Source organism: Halichoeres trimaculatus, unplaced genomic scaffold (genome assembly GCF_033239565.1).
Source record: "Halichoeres trimaculatus isolate MK-OKI-2021-1 unplaced genomic scaffold, fHalTri1.1 fHalTri1_scaffold_11, whole genome shotgun sequence".
Lineage (NCBI taxonomy): Eukaryota > Metazoa > Chordata > Actinopteri > Labriformes > Labridae > Halichoeres > Halichoeres trimaculatus.
In genome coordinates this window covers 19,350,649-19,371,116 of record NW_027437189.1, presented here as the reverse complement: position 1 = coordinate 19,371,116, position 20,468 = coordinate 19,350,649, and the positions used below count along the sequence as shown (strand labels likewise).

General features: G+C 40.8%; 2 protein-coding genes across 7 annotated transcripts in view; one reads left to right on the top strand and one right to left on the bottom strand.

Annotated features, from left to right (window-relative positions):
* Window positions 1-9,419, top strand: part of cntn3a.1 (contactin 3a, tandem duplicate 1) — a 99,630-nt gene extending 90,211 nt beyond the window's left edge. For both annotated transcript variants that reach the window (XM_074680567.1, XM_074680566.1), the window contains exons 15-23: window positions 1,036-1,194; window positions 1,404-1,553; window positions 2,500-2,570; window positions 3,070-3,304; window positions 4,442-4,557; window positions 4,822-5,008; window positions 6,281-6,393; window positions 6,984-7,152; window positions 7,941-9,419. In XM_074680567.1, coding sequence (XP_074536668.1) covers window positions 1,036-1,194; window positions 1,404-1,553; window positions 2,500-2,570; window positions 3,070-3,304; window positions 4,442-4,557; window positions 4,822-5,008; window positions 6,281-6,393; window positions 6,984-7,152; window positions 7,941-8,032 — 1,292 coding nt within the window. In that variant the 3' untranslated portion in view covers window positions 8,033-9,419. The remainder of the gene's footprint in view (window positions 1-1,035; window positions 1,195-1,403; window positions 1,554-2,499; window positions 2,571-3,069; window positions 3,305-4,441; window positions 4,558-4,821; window positions 5,009-6,280; window positions 6,394-6,983; window positions 7,153-7,940) is intronic.
* A 1,179-nt stretch (window positions 9,420-10,598) lies between these two features.
* Window positions 10,599-20,468, bottom strand: part of LOC141798746 (band 4.1-like protein 1) — a 74,305-nt gene continuing 64,435 nt past the window's right edge. For 4 of the 5 annotated variants that reach the window (XM_074680562.1, XM_074680560.1, XM_074680563.1 and 1 more), the window contains 8 exons: window positions 20,063-20,113; window positions 18,028-18,435; window positions 16,300-16,521; window positions 16,145-16,204; window positions 15,819-15,908; window positions 15,590-15,670; window positions 13,857-13,973; window positions 10,599-13,743 (listed from right to left, as the gene is read on the bottom strand). In XM_074680562.1, coding sequence (XP_074536663.1) covers window positions 13,738-13,743; window positions 13,857-13,973; window positions 15,590-15,670; window positions 15,819-15,908; window positions 16,145-16,204; window positions 16,300-16,521; window positions 18,028-18,435; window positions 20,063-20,113 — 1,035 coding nt within the window. In that variant the 3' untranslated portion in view covers window positions 10,599-13,737. The remainder of the gene's footprint in view (window positions 13,744-13,856; window positions 13,974-15,589; window positions 15,671-15,818; window positions 15,909-16,144; window positions 16,205-16,299; window positions 16,522-18,027; window positions 18,436-20,062; window positions 20,114-20,468) is intronic. The other variant, XM_074680564.1, reaches the window with a different exon arrangement.

The window sequence follows — 20,468 nt, the reverse complement described above, 5'->3', positions numbered from 1 at the left end:
TTTAGGCCAGGATTTTACATTCACAAGCACTACTAAGAACAGGTTTGGTCATTAAATGTCACATTTTGTGGGCTGAGAGGAAAGCCAAAGACCCACAAATTTCACCAAAGACTTAATTAAGTGATTTTTGCAAAATATGGGACCTTTCACTACTTATTTTAAGAGAGGATTTTATTTGCCAGAAGAAGTCACTTGTTGGGAAACTCTAATTTACTTTCATTGGCAAACTTAAAAGAAAATGATTTAGGTGTGGTATTAATACACAGTTTCAAAGAAACATCAACAGTATGCAGTTTGGAAGATGTGCTCGTGTGACATTTTAAGAGTATGGGAAAAAGGAGGGACCAATTGTACAGATTTAAATAAACTGAATTCGATAGCTCGTTAGAAAAACACACCAAGACTGGCAAAGAAGTAAAGTAAAAATCATCATTAGCTGAACTGTTCTTTTAAGCATTAGTTGCAATTACAGCCCTGATTTTCAACATCAATGCATCTCCAGTTCATAGTTGAAAAACACTGATGATGCATTATTTTGATGCATTGTGATTCAGTGTGCCCTGAAATGCACACTTACTGACACATACGCACACTAAAAATATGAAAATCTATAAATGTCTTTTGGCAGACATGTAAAATAGCAAAGTTGCCAACACAGATCAGTGATCCGAACCAAATGGGATCATATCCCATGTGATCCGAAGCAGCCCTAATGTGATTACAGAGCAGTCGTCCAAAAATGAATGCATATTCACTTGTGAATTTAAAAACCAATGTAGTAATATTCTGCCTCTACCTTTGTGATTTCTAACTGTAAAGACATGAGAATATTGACCAATGGCTGATACTCAACAAGCTGAAGGCATTTTTAAATATGAGTAATTTGATGTGTTTTATCCTTAAGCTGCTTAGTTTTTTTAAAGGTATTAAACTATTTTATCCTCCCAAAGAATAAAAAGAAACAATAACCTTTCTTTCTGTGTTATTGTATCTTACAATCAACCTTTGTGACATGAAGACTTTATATCTCCCCAGGTCCTCCAGGCCCCCCTGTGGACTGTCAGGTGACCGATGTGACAGAGACCACTGCCTCTGTGTCCTGGGGTCCAGGAACGGACAACCACAGCCCCATCCTCAGCTTCACTATCCAGGCCAGAACACCTTTCTCTCTCGGGTGGCAGGCTGTCACCACTGGTAGGCTGCTTTTATCCAACAGTCTGTGTGTGGGTGGTGTTAATGTGAAGTTAACTGTGTAGGTAAAATGACAGAGCTTTGCGCTCCTTGTATCATTTTCAAACACCACACATAAAATAACAGTAAATAACACATCACCAGTATGGCTTACATTCGGTGGCAGATCTCACAGGGCTTTGATGAAAGGTTGTATCTGTGATGCCTCTCAGTTCCCGAGCTGCTTGGGGGAAAGCAGCTGTCAGCCACTGTCATTGACTTGAGTCCCTGGGTGGAGTACGAGTTCAGAGTCTTGGCAACCAACAGCATTGGAACAGGAGAGCCCAGCAAACCCTCCAAAAAAGCCCGTACCAAGGAAATGTGTATGTATCAAAAATTGTTTACATTTTTTTTCTGCTGCCACTGGTGACACAAATTGTTTGCAAATTATGCACATAACACATAGAGTGATCCTACTTCAGGAAGGCAATTAGATTCCTTCAAAGAACTTCATTGTAGCAGTGCATTTCAGAGGAGCCTCTGCTTCCTCACGGCACAAAACAAATAAATGAACCAAATTCACAAGGAAATGTATTTATGGCTGGCAGCTTCAGTTAGACAGTTTCAACTGGCTTGTTTCAGAGTGGAAAACAAGTTGTCTCTGAGGTAATGCATTGAAAACACTTCACAAATAGATGTATCAAGTTTGGTTTGGGACTAGTATTCATTGAATCTTATTGAAGAGTTAGATTTAAACTAGATTTCAGTGAAGACTTCGCTCTTTATTGGTGGGAATAAGAGTCTGTCCCTAAAGCATTTTAGCTCATACATGCATTGCATAAACTACTCAAAGTTATTACACTTCCACATATGCACAAAACATGGGCATGAAAATATAAAGCATTATCAGATTAATTGGTTGAGTTGTGTTTTGGGTAACGTAGTTAACGAGAAGGAAGTACACTTATAATGCAAGATGTGATCAATTTTAATGCACTGATTTCATCTCCTGGTCTTCTAAAGTCCCATAATTCTTACTTTGTGAGGTCCTAAATTGAACAAAGGTGTGGATCTTTAAACAGTAGAAATTTTTAACTTGTAACACTTTCATGTAACAATGCAGCACAGATCTACCATATTTTAATCTATCAAACAGGTACCAGTGTTATTACCTGCTGTATACTTCATAATACAGTGCTGTCTAGACATACTCTATGAGAAAAGTGCCCTGAGATATCTGGACTCTGCGCTCTATAAACAGCAGTGGCTTGACTTGACCGTGATAAACAGTTTGAAGTGATATTTGTGCCACTGTGGTTGATCTCTCAGTACCCAGGGTGACTCCTTCCAGAGTCAACGGTGGAGGTGGTGGACGTTCAGAGCTGGTCATCACTTGGGAGGTGACTTGAATTTTCCTTTGCTATATATTTAATTGAGTGTTTCACCTAGCTGATGTGAAACTATCTGTGAGTGTGTTTTACTTGAAAGTACATAACTTAAATGGACTCTTTATCAAAGCGCCCTCATTAACTGAAATGTAAGATATGAACTTACTAATGGTGATATCAACCACAACAGTGGTAAAAATAACTTGAAAACTAACTCTTAATGTTTTTGTGTAGGATTTCAGGCTCCACTCCAGTGATTCCTCGAAATGTGAAACTGGAACATAATGTATAAAACCGAGCTCAACAGCTCTGTCGGAAATCTTTTTAATTTCTCCCCCGCATAAAAGCACTGCACAGATAGGGTTCATACAGGGTTTCAGAGTACAGTACCAACCTCAGCACTATTTCTCTAAGTGCCCTAATCCCTGCATGGCTTCGTTCCTTTAAGTATTAATATCTTTAGGACCAGTCATCTTGAGTCATCTCTCTGAGTCATCTCATACCTCTTTAGCCTGTTCCTGAGGAGCTGCAGAGCGGTCCGGGCTTTGGTTATGTGGTGGCTTTCCGCCCACTTGGAGCGCCGGGCTGGATGCAGGCTGCCGTCACGTCGCCGGACGCCTCAAGATATGTCTTCAAGAATGAGAGTATCCCTCCCTTCTCCCCATACCAGGTCAAAGTGGGGGTGTATAACAACAAGGGAGAGGGGCCTTTCAGCCCAGTGACCACTATCTACTCCGCAGAGGAAGGTTTGTGCTGTCTCCACCAAAGGCACAGCATGTGCTTAACTGAACTGTGGGAATGTACAACACCAGCATTGCTCAAGTGATTTCACACTGCAACAACTGCTGGGATTAGTGAAGTCTTGTCATCAGTTTTTAAAGACATTTCAGTTTTACTGTGAACTCTGCTGCAAACTACACATAAACAGCTGAAGCGACAACAGTCTTTTGAAAAACTTGTCAATTTTCAGCAACTTTCACATGTTAGCTTAATCGGTACTGTTGGTGTTGGTAGAGTTTAAAACCTGGCTTCCAAACAGCATTAAAACATTTCTTCCCAGATAGTTTTCTTCATTGACTGGGTTCTTTAGTGCTGAAAACACAGACATCAAAGCTGATAAAACAGCTCTCACACAGTCTAATAAAAAAGACCCAGAAGGTGTATGGTGGATAAACTCTCCTTTAATATCAACATTCTTGTACTTTTCTCTAAATTTAAACTGAAGTTGCCATGCATGAAGCCATGAGGCTGGATGTAACATGAGTTTTTATGTTACAGAGAATAGAATTCTGAGAACATGATTTTAGGGGCTATGATGTTTAGCTCAGGTGATCGACTAACACCCTGGAGCTGCTTGCAGGCAGTGGCAGCAGCAAGTTGTGGTTTGGCGCTTACACAAACAGAAAGTAATGCCTGTTATCAGAAAAGCTAGCCACAAAAACTGAAGGGTAATTACTTTTTCATGCCCTAAGGTTGGTTTATTATAAACACAGACATTACCATTCCCTAAACACACTCATCTAATTCTTCCTTGTCCTGTATGTGTGTACACATACACAAATATCTTTTGTTCCATGCTGGGTAATTAATGAAGTCCCTGGATATTAACAACTCACAGCAGAAGCCAGCTCTGGGTAATGTTTTGGGTTGTTGTTTTTTTTTAAACCACAGAGTAAATTTGGGATTTTACAAGTTTCATTAGCATCCACACTCAAATGAAATCATGAGTTTTTCAGGACTTAATGTCTGAAGTAGACACTCCTCCTCACAGTCGTTTGGATGGATTGGTTAGTGCTGCATATATTCACTTAGTCATTCAGTGGACGTGGGAGTTGTAAATCTTTGTCCTCCTTCGTATTCTGACCATCCTGTGTACCTTTCAGAGCCCAGCAGAGCTCCAGGGAGGCTAAGGGCAAAGAGTGTATCAGCGTCCGAGGTGGAGGTCACCTGGAAGCCACTGGCCTGGAGCAACAACCGCAGACGTATCCTGGGCTACGAGGTCAGAGCAGCACATGCCCACACGATTCGAATAATACAAATATAGTGAACAGTGCCAGCAGCTAATGGCATTATATGTGTATTTTTTATTGAACAACAGCCTATGACCTTTTTGTATTTCTGTCCATTTAATTATTCATTCATGAAGTTTACTTAAGTATTGATATATTCTTTCAGCATGCATGGCTGAGATTGTTCTGCTACAAATGGAAGAAAAGGAACCTGACCCAGTCCTCCAGAATAAAAGCTGTTTCTGTGTTTTTAGTTGCAGTACTGGGGTGAAAGGCAGAAGCAGGACACAGCAAGTGTGATCAGGACGATGGGGAATAAAACTTCAGTGCTCATCAGGGATCTGGAGGGCAGCAGTACCTATTACCTGTCCCTGCGGGCCTACAACAGCGCTGGAGTGGGTCCACAGAGCATCATAGTCAATGTCACAACCAAGAAACCACGTAAGAGCTCTAAACTTATTATGGAGACCGACTGTGTCTTTTTGTTCATTGTTTTCCCCTCTGGCTAAAGGTGCGTGCTCCCTTTGGTATATTTTTCACTTTGCCAATTATTTTTCACCGTCAGAGTGAAAGCAGGGAATATTTAGGTGCCATGTTGAGGTTTGTTGTTGATCAACTGTAATATTTATAAGACACCCTGGAGCTGGAGTGCTGAAGGCGCTTACCACACAAATGCAGCAGCAGTTTGACTCCTGGCCAGGGGATTTTTTTGTTGCATGTCATACTCCTCTCCTTTCTTCGTTTCCTGTCACTCTGCACTGGCAGTCAGAATGAAGCCTGAAGACACAGAAAACTGTTTTAAAAAAATCTGTGTTGTACACTTGAGGACTAAACACACATTAAAGCAGTTTTCTAGCTCATCAGACATTTGACTGACGTACATTTTTTTGTCGAATTTTCAACCTGCATTTGTCACATTCATTTACATTTTTTGTATTTTATCATCGTTTCTTCTCTGTCTCATTTCTTTGTGTCTTGTCTTCTTACTAACATGAACTGTGTGTCAGTGAGCGACGTCATACAGCCCCTTCCTTCACTTGATGGACACGGCCTATCTTTGATGTAAATTGCTGTTTAATTTATGGTCACACTGTGTGATGTGACATGCAGGCTTAACTAAAAAAATGATAAGCTGTCTCCTGCTCAAACATTCCCTGTAAACATTAGAGAACTCGTCTTTACAGTTCACATTTTTCTTTCCGTGCGTGTACCAGTGAGCATGCTGCATATATCTGCATCAATGTGTGTGTGTGTGTGTGTGTGTGTGTGTGTGTGCTTTCAGAGCACCAGAGTCTAACAAAACAAGAGCCCAGTCATTAAAACCATGATTCATGGAGCCACTAGAGATTAAAAACTTCATGTTGTGTCACAGATGTTCTGCATATTATGTTCATATAAGCCGACATTAATTAACATGGCAGTTATAATACATCTGTTACACACTGGCATGCCACTTTCTCTTGCCAGCCCCCTCACAAACAGCCAAACGCAAGTCTGTTCTCACTCCCACACACACACACACACACAAACTCACACACTCACACACACATATTCCTCGAGTCACTGCTCACTACCAGTGGTGGGATGATAAACTGATAATGAGAAATCTCCTTCATGCTGAGTTGGTTTTGGACTTTACTGTTTATTGACTGGTTGGCTTGTTGTTTTTCTCCCGCCTCTTCCTGTCCTTATCCTCCCCTCCTCCTCCTACAGCACCGAGTCAGGCCCCAGACAAAATCATGTGGAACACTTCCAACTCCAAGGTCATCCTGAGGTGGGACCAAGTGCACGCTCTGGAGAACGAGTCAGAAGTCACGGGATATAAGGTAAAAGAAATTAGAGTTTAACACTTCTCCATCAAACTGGATTAGCCCTGTCTCTCACTATTTTCTCTTATATTACAAAAATTGGCTGCATAGAAACATTTTCTGTAGCTGTGCCTGTATATTAATTTTTTTTTGGAGAGTGCCTTTTTTTACCACTCTCTTTCAAAAAAAAAGAAAAGTCCTATCATGACCCTTTTCACAGAAAGTTAGTCTCACAGAAAAATCTATAACTTTTCTGATTGCTGCTCACGGGGAGAGTCGTACTGTAAAGCAAAATGCTTGAGTCAAGCTGCAGCTGAAAAATCGGTATCGACACGTCTCTCTACATTCACCTTATCTGTGCCGCACCATCTCCTCTGGTGGTCCAACACATTTCTACAGTCAGATTAATCCTTGTTAGAGTCACAGGAAGAACATCTTATGAAGTGCTGTGTGACAGGAAAAGAAACAGATTTTTGGGAGGAAATCATCCAACAAGAAACTCACAAAAAAAAAAACCCTCTCGATATGAAGCTGTACCTGTGAACCCTGCAGGACTCCACGCCAAGCCTCACACTGCTATATCATCTCCCCCTCCCTGCTTCCTGCAGGTGATGTACAGCCAGGACAAACACAGCCGCCCTAGCGTGGTGGAGACAAACACCACCTCCTTGGAGTTGTCGCTGCCAGTCAACCAGGACTACGTCATCCAGATTAAACCCTTCAGTGAGGGAGGGGAAGGCAGCAGCAGCCGTCAGATCACCATCCCTAAGATAGCAGGTGGGGCAATGCATGGATTCTAAACTAAAAAAAACATTAGGTGCATGCTGTTTGAGGTGCCATTGCAAAAATACACAAATTGTGCTGAGCTTGTTAACAGAGTCCCGTCGACCTTAACACGAGACAGGCCCTGAGGGATAAAGATGGACTGTTACATTGTTGCTAGTTAACGGAAAATGCAATGTTGGAGTGTAAAAATGCACCCTAGCAGTCAAAACACAGCATGCTGTAGGGATGTATTGCATCATGAGCCGGGTCTTTGAGGCTGCTGCCTGCAGAGATTCTGTATTTCTTGTGTATCTCTTGGTAATATCGCTCTGCTTTTTTTCCCTATTAAATGTTGGTTCAGAATGATCTTTAAATAAGCTGTCTCTCTTTGCAGCTAAGTTTGAATGTTGTGTTAACAGTTGTCTTAGAAAAATACAGTCTCTTATCCTCAGACAGCAAAATATATATCATCAAACAACAAAATGGGCTCAGACATGCAAAGACTTTTGCCAGTAGCTGGGGTTTGTTTGAGAGTGTTCTTTTCCTTCTTATCTACTGTGTGTGTTGCTGTGCCCACCCCACGTCCTCTCACTTCAGCCTCATATCCGAGCACAGCGCACCAGTGACACCTATGGTTAAGGTTGTGTACTCACAGTAATCAGTTTACTGTACCTTTGTCTGAATCTTTTAATAGCTCACTGTATTTTCGTTCGGTATTTCATGAGTGCTGCATAGTTTGGCAAGCACACAGACAGTGTTTACAAAACTGAATGCATATTTTGAATTTCTGTGCCTTTCAGGCTCCATAGCCACAGGAGCAGCCTCTGAGTCTTCGGCATGTCCCTTTGTCATCCTCGCAGCATTAATCCTCACAGCCAGGACTGTACTATGACAAACATCTGCAGGAACCGGGCTCTACAGCTGCTTATTAAGAGGAAAAACAGCAGGTCACAGACAACAAGAGGCTGACTGCCACTTTTCCACCTGCTCCCTTCCCTACCCTGCCGTGTCTTTACTCTTCTTTTTAAAAAAGATCTCTCAGTGAGGAAGGTTCTTTCCCTCCACCTTTCTAAAAGAAGTTAGTGAAAGAAAACTGCCTCTTTCAGACGTTGCTTTTATGGAAATGAAAGGATGCGTGACTGGACTACAGTCTTTTTGAAGATGTTTTGCTCTCTGCCTCCTTCTTACCGGGAACCAACGGATACTCTCACATGGTTTTAACCTTGGAGGCCTAGCTGTGTGTGATGCACAATAGGATGGATGTGTATATGTTTTCATCGTGGGGCTTTGCAGGCTCTGTTTAATGGATATGTGTGTACCTCTGAACTTTTCTTAGAGCATTTCATCTTGATTGAAGATGGAGGAGACCTGAAGCCGTTACAGCTCATAATATGTGAGTGAAGTTATATTTAAGACAAGAAATGGGTGGTGTCTTTTCCCTCCTCTGTTCGGACCGTCCTTGGAAAGCTTCCTGCTCCGTCTAAGAAGAAAAACCAACTGTTACTAATCCCTTCACCGGGGAGCTTAGCCTCATTGCTTTATGACAGCCACAATATGGGACCTTTGTAACTTTGCCTGGATTTTATTCATGCTTTTATGTTACATCCAAACCTCTGAGTTGCCATGAGAATGACTGTAACCAAAGGTATTGAGCCCTGAATGGTTCAGTTCCACCTGTTGTATCATTTGTGAGAGACATGCAGCGTGTACAACCCCAGTTTGGCTTCTATTGTAAACAGCAGGCTTGTGTTGATTAATTGATGTCTTACCTTCTTCCCTCATTCATGTTAGGTGTGTAACAAAGGCACGCTGAGCTGCGTGGGCCACATTGTTGCACACTGTATGTATGAAATCCTCAGGTCCCAAATGAGCCTTAAGTCTTATGATTGCTCCATGTTGTTGTTACTATTCTAGAGAATTTTTATTTATTTTTATCCTCATGGTGTTTTCGGCTCGCTCATTCTATAATTTATGAATAACTGACCTTACCGTAGGCTATGTTGAAATTTTTCACTTTTGTTACACTTTGGATCATATTTGGGCATTTTGGGCTCAGAAAAAACATGCCTTTCTCCCCGTCCTCCATGATGAGCATTGTAACACAGTACAAGTGACAGTGATGACTGACTTCCACAAAGCAAGGATGGTATTTTACCGTCAGCTGCTGTTTGGCATGAAATCGGTCAGTGTATGTACGAACCTACGCTGCTTAGGATGTCTGAACAGACCAACCTGCTTTTAATAAACATAATGCCATTTTCCTTATTTCTTCCTTTGTGGGGGAAGGTCTCATTGGGCCAGAGTTTTTTTAGCGAACAACTCTATCTCACTTAGCAGAAGAAGCGGAGAGAGAACCTAACAAGTCGTCCTTAAAGGTAAGTTTCTGTATGTCACGCTACTTCAGTTTGGGTCAAGAATAAAACTGCAGAGCTTCATTAATTGTGCATAAAGGTCACATGTCAGCAGGAGGCTGGAGATAAAGCTGAAGCCAATGTAAGGAAGAGGTATTTTTTTATAGTTTCTCAAGGCAAAAATTTAACATTTTCAGTGCCAGCTCAGAACATGCACATATGGTGGATTCCTTATATTTTCCAGCTGCCTTGATTGTAAAGGGAGATGAAAAGATTCACATTTTGGATGGTCACTCACTGATATAACCAAACACAAACACATGTTTAGGCTTTTCAGCTTATTTCTCTCAGATTCCATTCTTTGCCCACTGCTGCTAACTGCTAACAACATGTTATCTTTAAAAAAAAAAAAGGATTCTTTTTTTTTGTCCCTCTTTTACGCTTTACATATACTTCTAAGCTATTACATATATATATTTTTTATATACTTTCCTCACACTCTCACACAGAAAACACTTATTCCAGTCACTTATTCCAACCTTTTATTTGAGCTGCTGTCCCTTTAAGGCTCCCCCCTCCACGAACCCCCTTTCCTCTGATTGGTCAAACCTCTAGAGGCATGCCAGGGGCAGAGCTGTGAACAGCTGTTGTTTGAAGCCTGTCTCTCCTGTATGTTAGGAGATCCATACATGATGGCTTCGTCATTTCAGCAAGTCTCTTGAAAACGGTAACTTTTAGAACAGACTGTTTTAAGTCATTTACAGACAGTTTTAGGGATTTCTTCAACATATGACAATTTGAATACTGTCTAAAATAAAAAAAAAGCATGATACCCACTTTCAAAAGCTCCTGTAAGGAAAGTTCTTCATGTGTTGATTTTGGTGCCCCCCAGTGGACAAAGTACTTATCTCTTTACAGATTTTGTCCTCTACATATGTGAGGAGTTTTTATGGACACAAAAATCTCTTCTGTTTTATTTCGCAGACAAATGTATGAGTCAGTGCAAGTATTTGCTCTGGTAGGGGCTCTTTTTTTTTTTGCAAGGGACCTTGCAGCTGTTCCTCAACCCATTTAACATCACAGCAGAGAGGGGGAGACAGAGGGGGAGCAGGAGGAAGAGAGAGCTGCACTCTTCTTTGTTTTCCTTTCTTGGATGCTCCAGATCAATTATTTGTCAACACACACTCATAAGTGCAGTCAATACCTGCAGATCTTTACCTGTAAGCTGTGAATTTGTCACCTTCTTGATGTTTGCGTAATCCTCTTCACACCAACTGCTCTCACAGTTAAAGGAGCATCTTAATGAACTGAAGCTCTACACACATGAATGAGCATCCTCGGCTACAAACACATCTCATCTGCAGGTATGTAAGACACTTAAAATCTTATTTTCCGATGTGTTTGGAAAAGGAACAGTCAGGATAAGACACAGATATGTGGATTCCTTTCTCATATTGCTCTGTTTCATTTTGTTTTTGCCTCGTTTTTTATTCACTTTGAAGGAATGCAAGTACAATGTACAACAAAGACACAGCACCAAGCAATGGAGAGCAGCAGAGCAGAAGGGATGAAGCTGCTGTAGAGGAGGAGGAGGAGGAGGAGGAGGGATGAAGGTTCTGTACAGAGAGAGAAGAGGGCTAGGTTGAAGGGTCAGCCAGAGGTCCTCCAATCAGACACTGACAGCAGGTGTCACAGTCAAATGTCTATGATTAATCACAGTCTGGTTATAAGTTGACTGACTGCCAGGAGCTGCTCGTTTCCTGACAAAGAAAGGAAAGTGTGACCTCAGAGTTTGATCCCAGGCTGATATGGATAATTGTTGCCCTGTGTTGAAGAAGGGTGAGAAGGATTTCCGCTGGGTATGCTTGATGTTGTCGCAAAGCTCTCTTTTTTTAAAAAGGAACTGGTGTGTGCCCCCTCGTGTACATCAAGCCCAAGGCTATGAACTACCTGACATCTTCACAATTCACCAAACAGTACCAAATAAACAGAACAAGGTATGCAAGGCTGCATTATTTTTTTCCAGCTTCCAGTTTGATGCTCACATCCATTTGCCATCACTTGAACAGATTCCCGGAAAACGAAATACGAAGGTATTTATACTAACACATGAATGTTAACAGCTTAGTGTCTGAAAGCCAAAATTACACCTTAGTAAAAGCTCATAAACCTGACATGACAGTTTTGGTTTTTCTCAGTTGAATAAATCTGCTGCTGCATGTATTGATTAATCTATAAAACATGACCAAAAAGATTGGTTTTGATTTGCAGGTAATGTCAAAGACACCAGAATTAAAGGGAAACCTTGCCCGGTCAAGTTTATGCATTTGACTTTCTGGCACTTCTGTAATTAAAAGTTGTTCATATAAAGTTATTTGAATACAAAATCAGACTTTGTACAATTTGACCGCTACCTCAACTGGCACACTACACGTCTACAGCTCCCCTCTAAGATTCAGGTACCAAACCACACAAAACTACGCGCTCAGAGATGCTGCTTCTACTGTAAAGTTTATTTAAAACACCAATAGTTAGTTGAAAGAGTATCTGAAAGGGCTGAGATGCATAATAGCATTTTTGCAGATGAAGTAAATGGGTCTGCTTTTTGAACTGTTACTGAATGAAGGCATCCACATTTTTCTCAACTGGGGAATTAAAGAAGCAAAATGATATGTAGAATAAAGAGACTGTGCTGCACAAGAGTCTTGGTTTGAGAAATAACAGTGAGAGGTTGTAGTCGAAGAAGGAATGTCTGCTGCCACTGAATCTTCAGATTATCAAAGCTCCTTTTAATGTACACTATACCTCCCAGTTCTTTAGATGAAAGTTCCACATGTCTAGTCAGGAAGCCTTTTTGTCCTTTTAAGTCCGAGCTTTGATTTGAAGGACTGTGAACATTAAGGCCTGTACATCTTTGTGTGTCATCCTATAACTCAATTACAATCCAATAACGAAGGAAATTATCATGCAAACATTATCTCAAAGACCACTCTTGCTGACGCCACAGCCAGTTTTGTGTCTTGAACGAGGGAGTTTGTCTACTCTATGTGCTTACTACATAATAAAGCCAGTGTCTTTAATATCCAGCTGAATTCTGAAAGCGTGTCTAATGGCTGCAAAAGGAGAGAAAGTGGGTTCATTCTGAAACATCAGCATGCTCAGAAACTACATCTCCACCATTTGAATAAATAGAGCAAGTACACTGTGTGTATCAAAAAAAAAAAAAACTCTTACAGCCCTGACACACACACACACTCATACACACACACACACAGAAATCCTAAAAAGTCAACTCAACAACCTTCATGTTACACTAACTTTGATCTTAACCTTTCATCCACGCCACACTCGCACACCCAGATAAAATACATTTTCAGAGGTAAACTCAGATGGACAGAGGGAAGTATGGTGAAAAGATGAACTCTGACTTTGGCTGTTAATAATGAACAATTGAATAAGCTCCACCAGAAAACCATTTTCCCCAAATGATCCTTCCTCCTCACTGCATCATCATCATCAGTCAGTGTGACAGGGGGCGGGGCAGAGCTCATTTGTTCATTCGGCTGCCTGTGCAGGAGTGAGAACTTAAAGTAGGATTTTCTCTGCTCTCACTGAGCCCAGCTCCACTGGTTGGTTTAACAGCACCAGAGCTACATGTAATGGATTATTTTACTCATTAACAAGCACAGCAGGATTTCCAGCAGGAATCAGATTAATTCTTGGTCTTGAAAACAGCAGGGCAGACATGTAGGCGGTTAGCAGGACCTTCTTTCCCATATTTTCCACGTATACCAACATGGCACTTGTCCTTTGATTTAACCACAGTGTAAATCTTACGAGCAGATTATTTAAACAAACTCGCTGCACTAATCCTCTTTGAATCTTCGAGGAATACTAGAGCAACTAGATTAATTATTGAAGCCCTGAGATGTTTGCAGGGAATCTTGTTGGATTATGTCCTTAATTTCTCCTGATAACTGGAATCTTAGCGGCATCCTGTCGACAAATCCAGGCTTTATTTAAACCACCTGCTGCACATTTATGAGTTCAAATGAAAACAGTGATATCAAAACAAAAGCAGGAATGTCACAGGAGTCTTGTTTCAGCATGGTTTTTGTGTGTAAGTATGAATAAAAGGCTCCATTTGAGTGCCACAGGCAGGCAAGAGTTTATCAGTAAGGATGATGAATTTCACATAGGGCACTGACACTTCTGGTCCACAGGAGGGCGCTCTGGTCTCAGGGAATTACAACTGTTGGGGAAGAAAGGAGAGACAGGAGTCAGGGCTTTCATTCTTCAAAGGGGAGAACCGGAGGCTAAATCTTGGCCAGATTTTATCTCCTGGAGTCAAGATGGCACCTGTACCTCTGATGCACCGTGTCGATCCTCAGTGGATGATTCCGTTTCCCTGACAACCACTGCCTTGGTTACCTGCATGTCAGGATGCTGCTGCCTGGCTTCCTGGATTGCTATGGCCAAGGCCTGGAAGGAAAGTATAATCAGGACAGAAAATAGTTAACAGTATTTTGTTAGGGTTAGGGCTAGGCTAACCCAGCCTGAACCCAGTAAATCTGGACAAAGTCATTACAAAAAAATTACTCTAATTTGTAAAAATTTTAGATTTTAAATCACTTTTTTTAAAATCATTTATTCACTGCAAAAAAAAGCACAACATTGTTAAGTATCAGAATTTCCCGCTCTTCTCCGACATATTTTTTTGTGATTGGATGGTTTTTGTGCTTGGACTTCATGACATAAGACATTTCTGGATCTCTCTCAAGATGTTAGCGTCAAAGTGTCTAATTAGTTGTTATCCCAAAGTAATAATCATGATGGTGTAATGAAAACATATTTTAAAAACAGTATAACAGCATCAACTCGTAGCAGCTATTGCTGTTGCCTGTCACAGGGAAGTTTCTGGTTTAAATACCCATTGAGGGGTTCTCTCCAGCTGCATCCAACAGTCAATGAACATGCTCATCATTTTTTTTTAGTTGCTGAATTGCCTGAGAGTGTGTGTACAATGTCAGTTGCTATATGTCTGCAAAGGGATGGGCTGGTAATAATGATGGGTGGATGGATGGATGGATGGATGGATGGATGGATGGGTGGACAGGGGGTTTGTTTTTCTTGCACAACCATGTTTCATTTTTTCTTTTGCAAATTGTACAGCTCTTTGACATCCTTTAATTGCACTATTTTTAATTTTTACTTTTTAATTTTATTTTAACTTATCTGTGTATATTTTTTTTTCATTTTCTCTGTACAAATCTAATTATTATTATTATTATTATTATTATTATTATTATTATTATTATTATTATTATTATTATTATTATTATTATCTTTTTTTTCTTACAACTTAAGCTCTAGTTTTTCTTTTCTTTGTAATATTTAGTGTGTATTTATAATAATGGTACAGAGTGCAGTTAACCAGAGACAAATTCCTTGTATTCTTGAAATACTAGGCCAGGGGTGGCCAACCAGTCAGAGACCAAGAGCCACAAAAATTACCATGGTACTACAAAGAGCCACATGACACACACACTTCCTCTCACACATAAACAAAAAGAAAATAAGATAAAAATCAAAATATTTTCAAATTTTGAAGTGACATGTATTGTGTTTGTAAGTGTGTTTCAATTGGTACTTGGAGCCGTGTCTAAGACAAGTTTCTGTTTTTACTGCAGAAGAGACAAAGTTTCATCCATCTATCTATCTAGATAGCTATGAGCACATGTGCGATGTAGAGAAAAGAAACTGAAACTTAAGTATCAACCTCATCACCCAAGTATTGATCAATACTGATCAAAACATCAATATATCAATAATTTAGATTGATTGGTGCGGCAAAGGGCCGCATGTGGATCGCAAGCTGCAGGTTTGCCACCCCTGTACTAGGCAAATAAAGGCGACTCTGATTCTGATTCTGGATGGATGGATGGATGGATGGATGGATGGATGGATGGATGGATGGATGGATGGATGGATGGATGGATGGATGGATGGGTGGATGGATGGATGGATGGATGGATGGATCACTACCTTAATGGTTTGCTGGCTTTGAACTGTTTACCCACAGTTCACTTTTAGCTCACCTGTTCCTGGTCTACATCATCATCTCCTGTGATTATAATCCTCTTCTCGATCCTGGTCTCTGAGTATCCTCCTTTCACCGTCTGCAACATAAAGCCTTTCTTTAAATAGACCTCAAAGGTAGAGTCAGCGTTTATCTCCATTCACACAGCAGAGATGAGCCCACTTCATCCTGATTATAAACCCAAACTGAGAGCTTCCACACTTCCACTCAGGCCTCACTCTCTCTACCTTGCTGACGTGGGTGGTTGCTGAGGTAACATTTTCAGTGACAAGGATCGGAGACCCTGATGCTTCTCTTCCAAGACTGCTCATGTGCACCTGAGGAGGGAAAAGAGTGGATTGTTTGAGGCAGGTACTGTAACAATCACATGAACACTGAAAGTTAAGATGTGAGGAAATTATAACTCTTTGGTGGTATCTGAGCACACCCAGCCAGGCACATCTTTCTGGATCCTTTGGTCTTTGCACATTAAGTAGGTTTAATCCCTGGAGTGCAGGAAGGAGTGAGCTGCAGGTTGAGTTAAAATTGGAGAGGTCCTTCTCTTTGTACTCACAGGGGAAACACTCTGCCTTGTCGAGTAGGAAACTTCACTTAGACTGCCGATACCATGATCCTGTAAGACAAATTCATTTTGTAATCTCCAGGTGGTTCAACGATTAAGTTTAAAGAGCATCAGAGGTTCCTAGATTATCTCTAATCTCTGCAAACCTGATCTGTGAACTCCACAATGGTTGTGGTGACCTCTGAGCCATTGGGCTGGGTCTCTGTCCGCACGTCTGTCTTCCTCACTGCCGGTGTGGGCATGACATCACTGGCCTCTCTGCTCAGCAGTGTCGGGGTGGCGATGTAGCCGGCTTCTCTGTGCGGCTGCTCTCTGTCCACTGAAGAAGACACGGGAACAGACCTCTTTGGTTTTTTGGGCACGACGGGCTGCAGGGAGGGAGAAGAACAACAATGATTTAAACATGAGAAGGATGAAGACTACAGTTTACAGTTTACAGTTTCATTTAGCAGACGCTTTTGTCCAAAGCAACGTTAAACACAAGCAAGAATTTAGACAGAGGGACAACAGTGCTACAAGTTATTCAGCTGCAGTGCAAGTTTTTTATTATTATTCTATTTTATTTTATTAATTTAATTATTTATTTTATTTATTTATTTATTTATTTTTATGTATTTTATTATTTATTTATTTATTTATTTTATTTTATCTTTTTTGGGGGGGGGGGGGGGGGGGGGGGTTGTACAATAACCAACAAGCCAACAAACCACAATTAATTGCTGCAACAGTATACCTCAGTCTCCAACAAAATTCAGCAGTAGTGCTAAAAAATCACAAAAGCTGAGTCTTAGACCTACTGACTCATTCTACCCCTGAGGGCAAAGAGGAGAAGGGTCAGCTTAAGTGCACAAGTGTTCCCTGAACAGATGAGTTTTCAGACATCTCTTAAAAGTAGAAAGGGACTCTGTGGATCATATAGAGTTAGGTAATTCATTCCACCATTTGGGCACAACAGAAGAGAAGAGTCTGGCTAGTGATTTGGAGCCGCGCTGGACTGGGAGCACCAGGCGTTTTTCACAAGCAGAGCGTAGTGGGCGAGAACGAGTGAAGACCTGGATGAGCGACCCCAGGTAGGCAGGAGCCATAATAATTCTTTAAAGCTTCTGATGCATGTAGTTCACACCTGGAGCAAAAGGACCCCTATGTTGCTGCAGTGTTGAAGTAGTTTGAGTGTGTTGCTCAAGAAAGAAATGTAAACATCAAAAGTAGATTAAAGAAGGAAAATATGGTTATTCCAAGCGACAGCCTGGCCAGCAGTGTTGAATTCCCCTAACGCTGCCTCTCACCATGTTCACAGCTACCATCACCCCTCATCATACAGCTTTTTAATGACTCAAATCCTAAACTAACAGCTGATGTGAAAAAAAGAGTACGGGAAAATTCTGACACTCTTCTGGCGTGATCACACCATCGTTTCTTTTTCTGAACCACAGTGAAATTCTTTTGGCTGCTCTATTTCTGCTCAGTTCCTTCCCCTTCACACTCACTAACTGCTGCACACACAGACTGAGGCTTGTAAACAGAACCTGCTCTGACTTATCGACAGATCTGGCTACCTGTCATCACACTCAATCTGAAGCTTTGGTGGCACTATCATGGTGGGATAAGATGGTGTTACGGGAGGAGAGTCGGGAAGATATCCAGCTCGATTTCCTGATGCTTTAGCAAAACATTTTCATTCTTTCTTAATTTATTTATTTCCCATGAGCTTCTAGTTAAAAACAAGCAGAGCTATGGATATAAAACACTTGCACAAGCATATTTTTAGATCCCTGAAAACAGCACACATCTTGTTACCTGCCTGAAAACTGCAAACTACAGAAACTTGAATCTCTCATACACAAACTTGAAATGGTAATTTTCATCCACAGTACCTGCACATCAGGTCGTTTGACCTCCTGTCGGGTTTCCTCAGCCTGGATGTGTTTGGCTGGAGGGCTGCTGCTGGCTCCTCTGGACAGGGGAGCTGACACAAGTGGAGGTGGCGGCTCAGGGGGACCTTGCTGCTGCTGCTGAAGCAAGTCAATGCCGAAGCACAGACCCCCATCAGGTGACAGATCTCTGTCTCCCAGCTCTGTCATGCCTCTGGAGAACTCCTCCATGCCTGTCTGCAGGTCTGTGAGGACGGTGAAATCCACTTCAGCCTCCAAGCTGGACGTGGAGCTCACTGTGATGCTGGAACACTTGCGCTCGATGCCCAGGTGAGTTTCTTTCAGGTAGAGGATCTCGTGGTCCTGGTCGTCCTCGGAGACAGAGCCCAGGCGTCTCTCCCAAGGTTCCCTCTATCAAAAAGAAAATGATGATTTCATAAATACAATAACAACTGAAACCCTAATTTGTACAGCAATTTTCTAAACGTGGTCACAAACAGTGAGAAAAAGAGAATTAAAAAAAGAAAGAACAAAACATTTTGATGCTAAAATGCACAAAAACACAATAAAGAGCAGAAGTACAGACAAGAAAACTAAACAGGGAGATGTTTTGTAGAATTTAGAGCTTGAAGACAAAGACAATATCACTTCTGCCTTTGTTAAGTTTGAGATAGTTTTGAGATGTCCTGATATGGATACCAGAGAGGAAGGTGGCAAGTTGACCATAACTGTTTGGACTGTTTGGACTTGTGGGCTGTTATGAGACATATAGCTGGGTGCCATCCTCTGTATGTACTGCATCAAAATAGAGACACTGAAATATGATTTTAAACATATGATGGACTGTTGTTGAGTATATATTATTCAAATGCTAGTACGCTTGTTTTGACCTTTGTTTTGTATCTTTGTTTTACATCTTCCTGCCCAGGGACCATAGATGAAAAGTAGCTCTGAAGCTAACTCTGGCTTAACAGCCTTCTTGTTTTGCATGGTCCTGTTCAAATTAACTAATTAAAAAAAATAATAAATTTAAAAAAACAGCATGACAGTGGTCATTTAGATTAAGGATAGACTGATTATCAGGGCTGATATCTGGCATTTTGAGGCATATCGGCATCGGCCTTTTTTTTAATCCGACCGACGATAAGAAACTAATTTAAAACTGCGTTGTTGCAGCTCTGATGCAGCAGCTTTGCTGTCTGCAGTCACTATTCAGTCCCCAGCACTGTCCCACCCACAGTACCATCTGATTGGTTACAAGCAGAGCCATGGCTTGGGTAACAGCCAATCAGCAGTGCAGTTATTACAGTTAGTGCAGTTACATCAAAATTTTGGAAAACTTTTATTTACTGTAGAAAACTTCAGCTATTTATTTTTTTATTTTTTCATTTGACTTTATAAAACATGCTTCAGAGCCTGGGACCTGTTTAATAAACTCATGCTTTAAGGTATTTGAATGAAGTTACGTGTTGGAGTTTGTATAGTTCAAAATTTTGACACCAAAATTTTCACTTTGACTGCAAATTAATATCGGCTTCAAATATCAGTTATCGGCCCCCAAAAAATCCATGTCTCTATATCGGCATATCTCTAATTTAGATTATGGTTACTGATTATTTGACCCATGGAGAATCATATTTAAGAAAAAAAAAAAAAAAAAAAAAAAAACAGAAAAAGACCTAAAATCAACCCTTGAGGAACACCTTGGCTGAAGTTAGTGAGAGATGAAATTGAATTGTGATATAGTGGGTCTAAATTTAAAAGACAGGCCTTTAAAAATTTAAACCATTTAGAAAATGTTATATTGAGATGTCAACAGCCTGGGACTCAGGTGTTTTAAATTTTGTTGGTGTTAGACAAGTTTTAGATTGCTTTCTACATTAAAACTAAAATTCCAAGATGTGTCCCACATTTTAAATAAACTTTAAATAAAAATGCACATCTTGACAAACAATATGTTTGGAAACTAGTTTGAGCACTGTTTTCAGAAAAAAAGGGAAAACAAGTGAAAGTCTGTTGGAGCCTAGCGATGACTCACCGAGGCTTCACTGAGAGGCTCCTCATGAATAGCAGGTGTGGGAGGTGTCTCCTATAGAATGAAAAAGAAACACACAGCAAGAAAGCGTTAATATCAGCCTAATAAAACATGCTGGTGCATAGAAATGACCAAAACAATGAACCATTAGACCTAACATGTACCAGAACAGAACAGAGCTCTGTGTCACTGCTTTGTTGTGACTTCTCTCTGCAGAGAAACCATGTTTGATACGCTCTGTTCATTAAAGTTAATGACTTTTGTTCTGGGCGGAGCTCACAACAATATTATATTTGAAATGTAACCACTTAATGCATTAAGTGTTTACAATCCCAGGCCTCCAGCCCCAGGCCTTGTGCTCAACTTGCTCAATAAATACTCATGAGATTTCTTACATACTGTAAAAGCC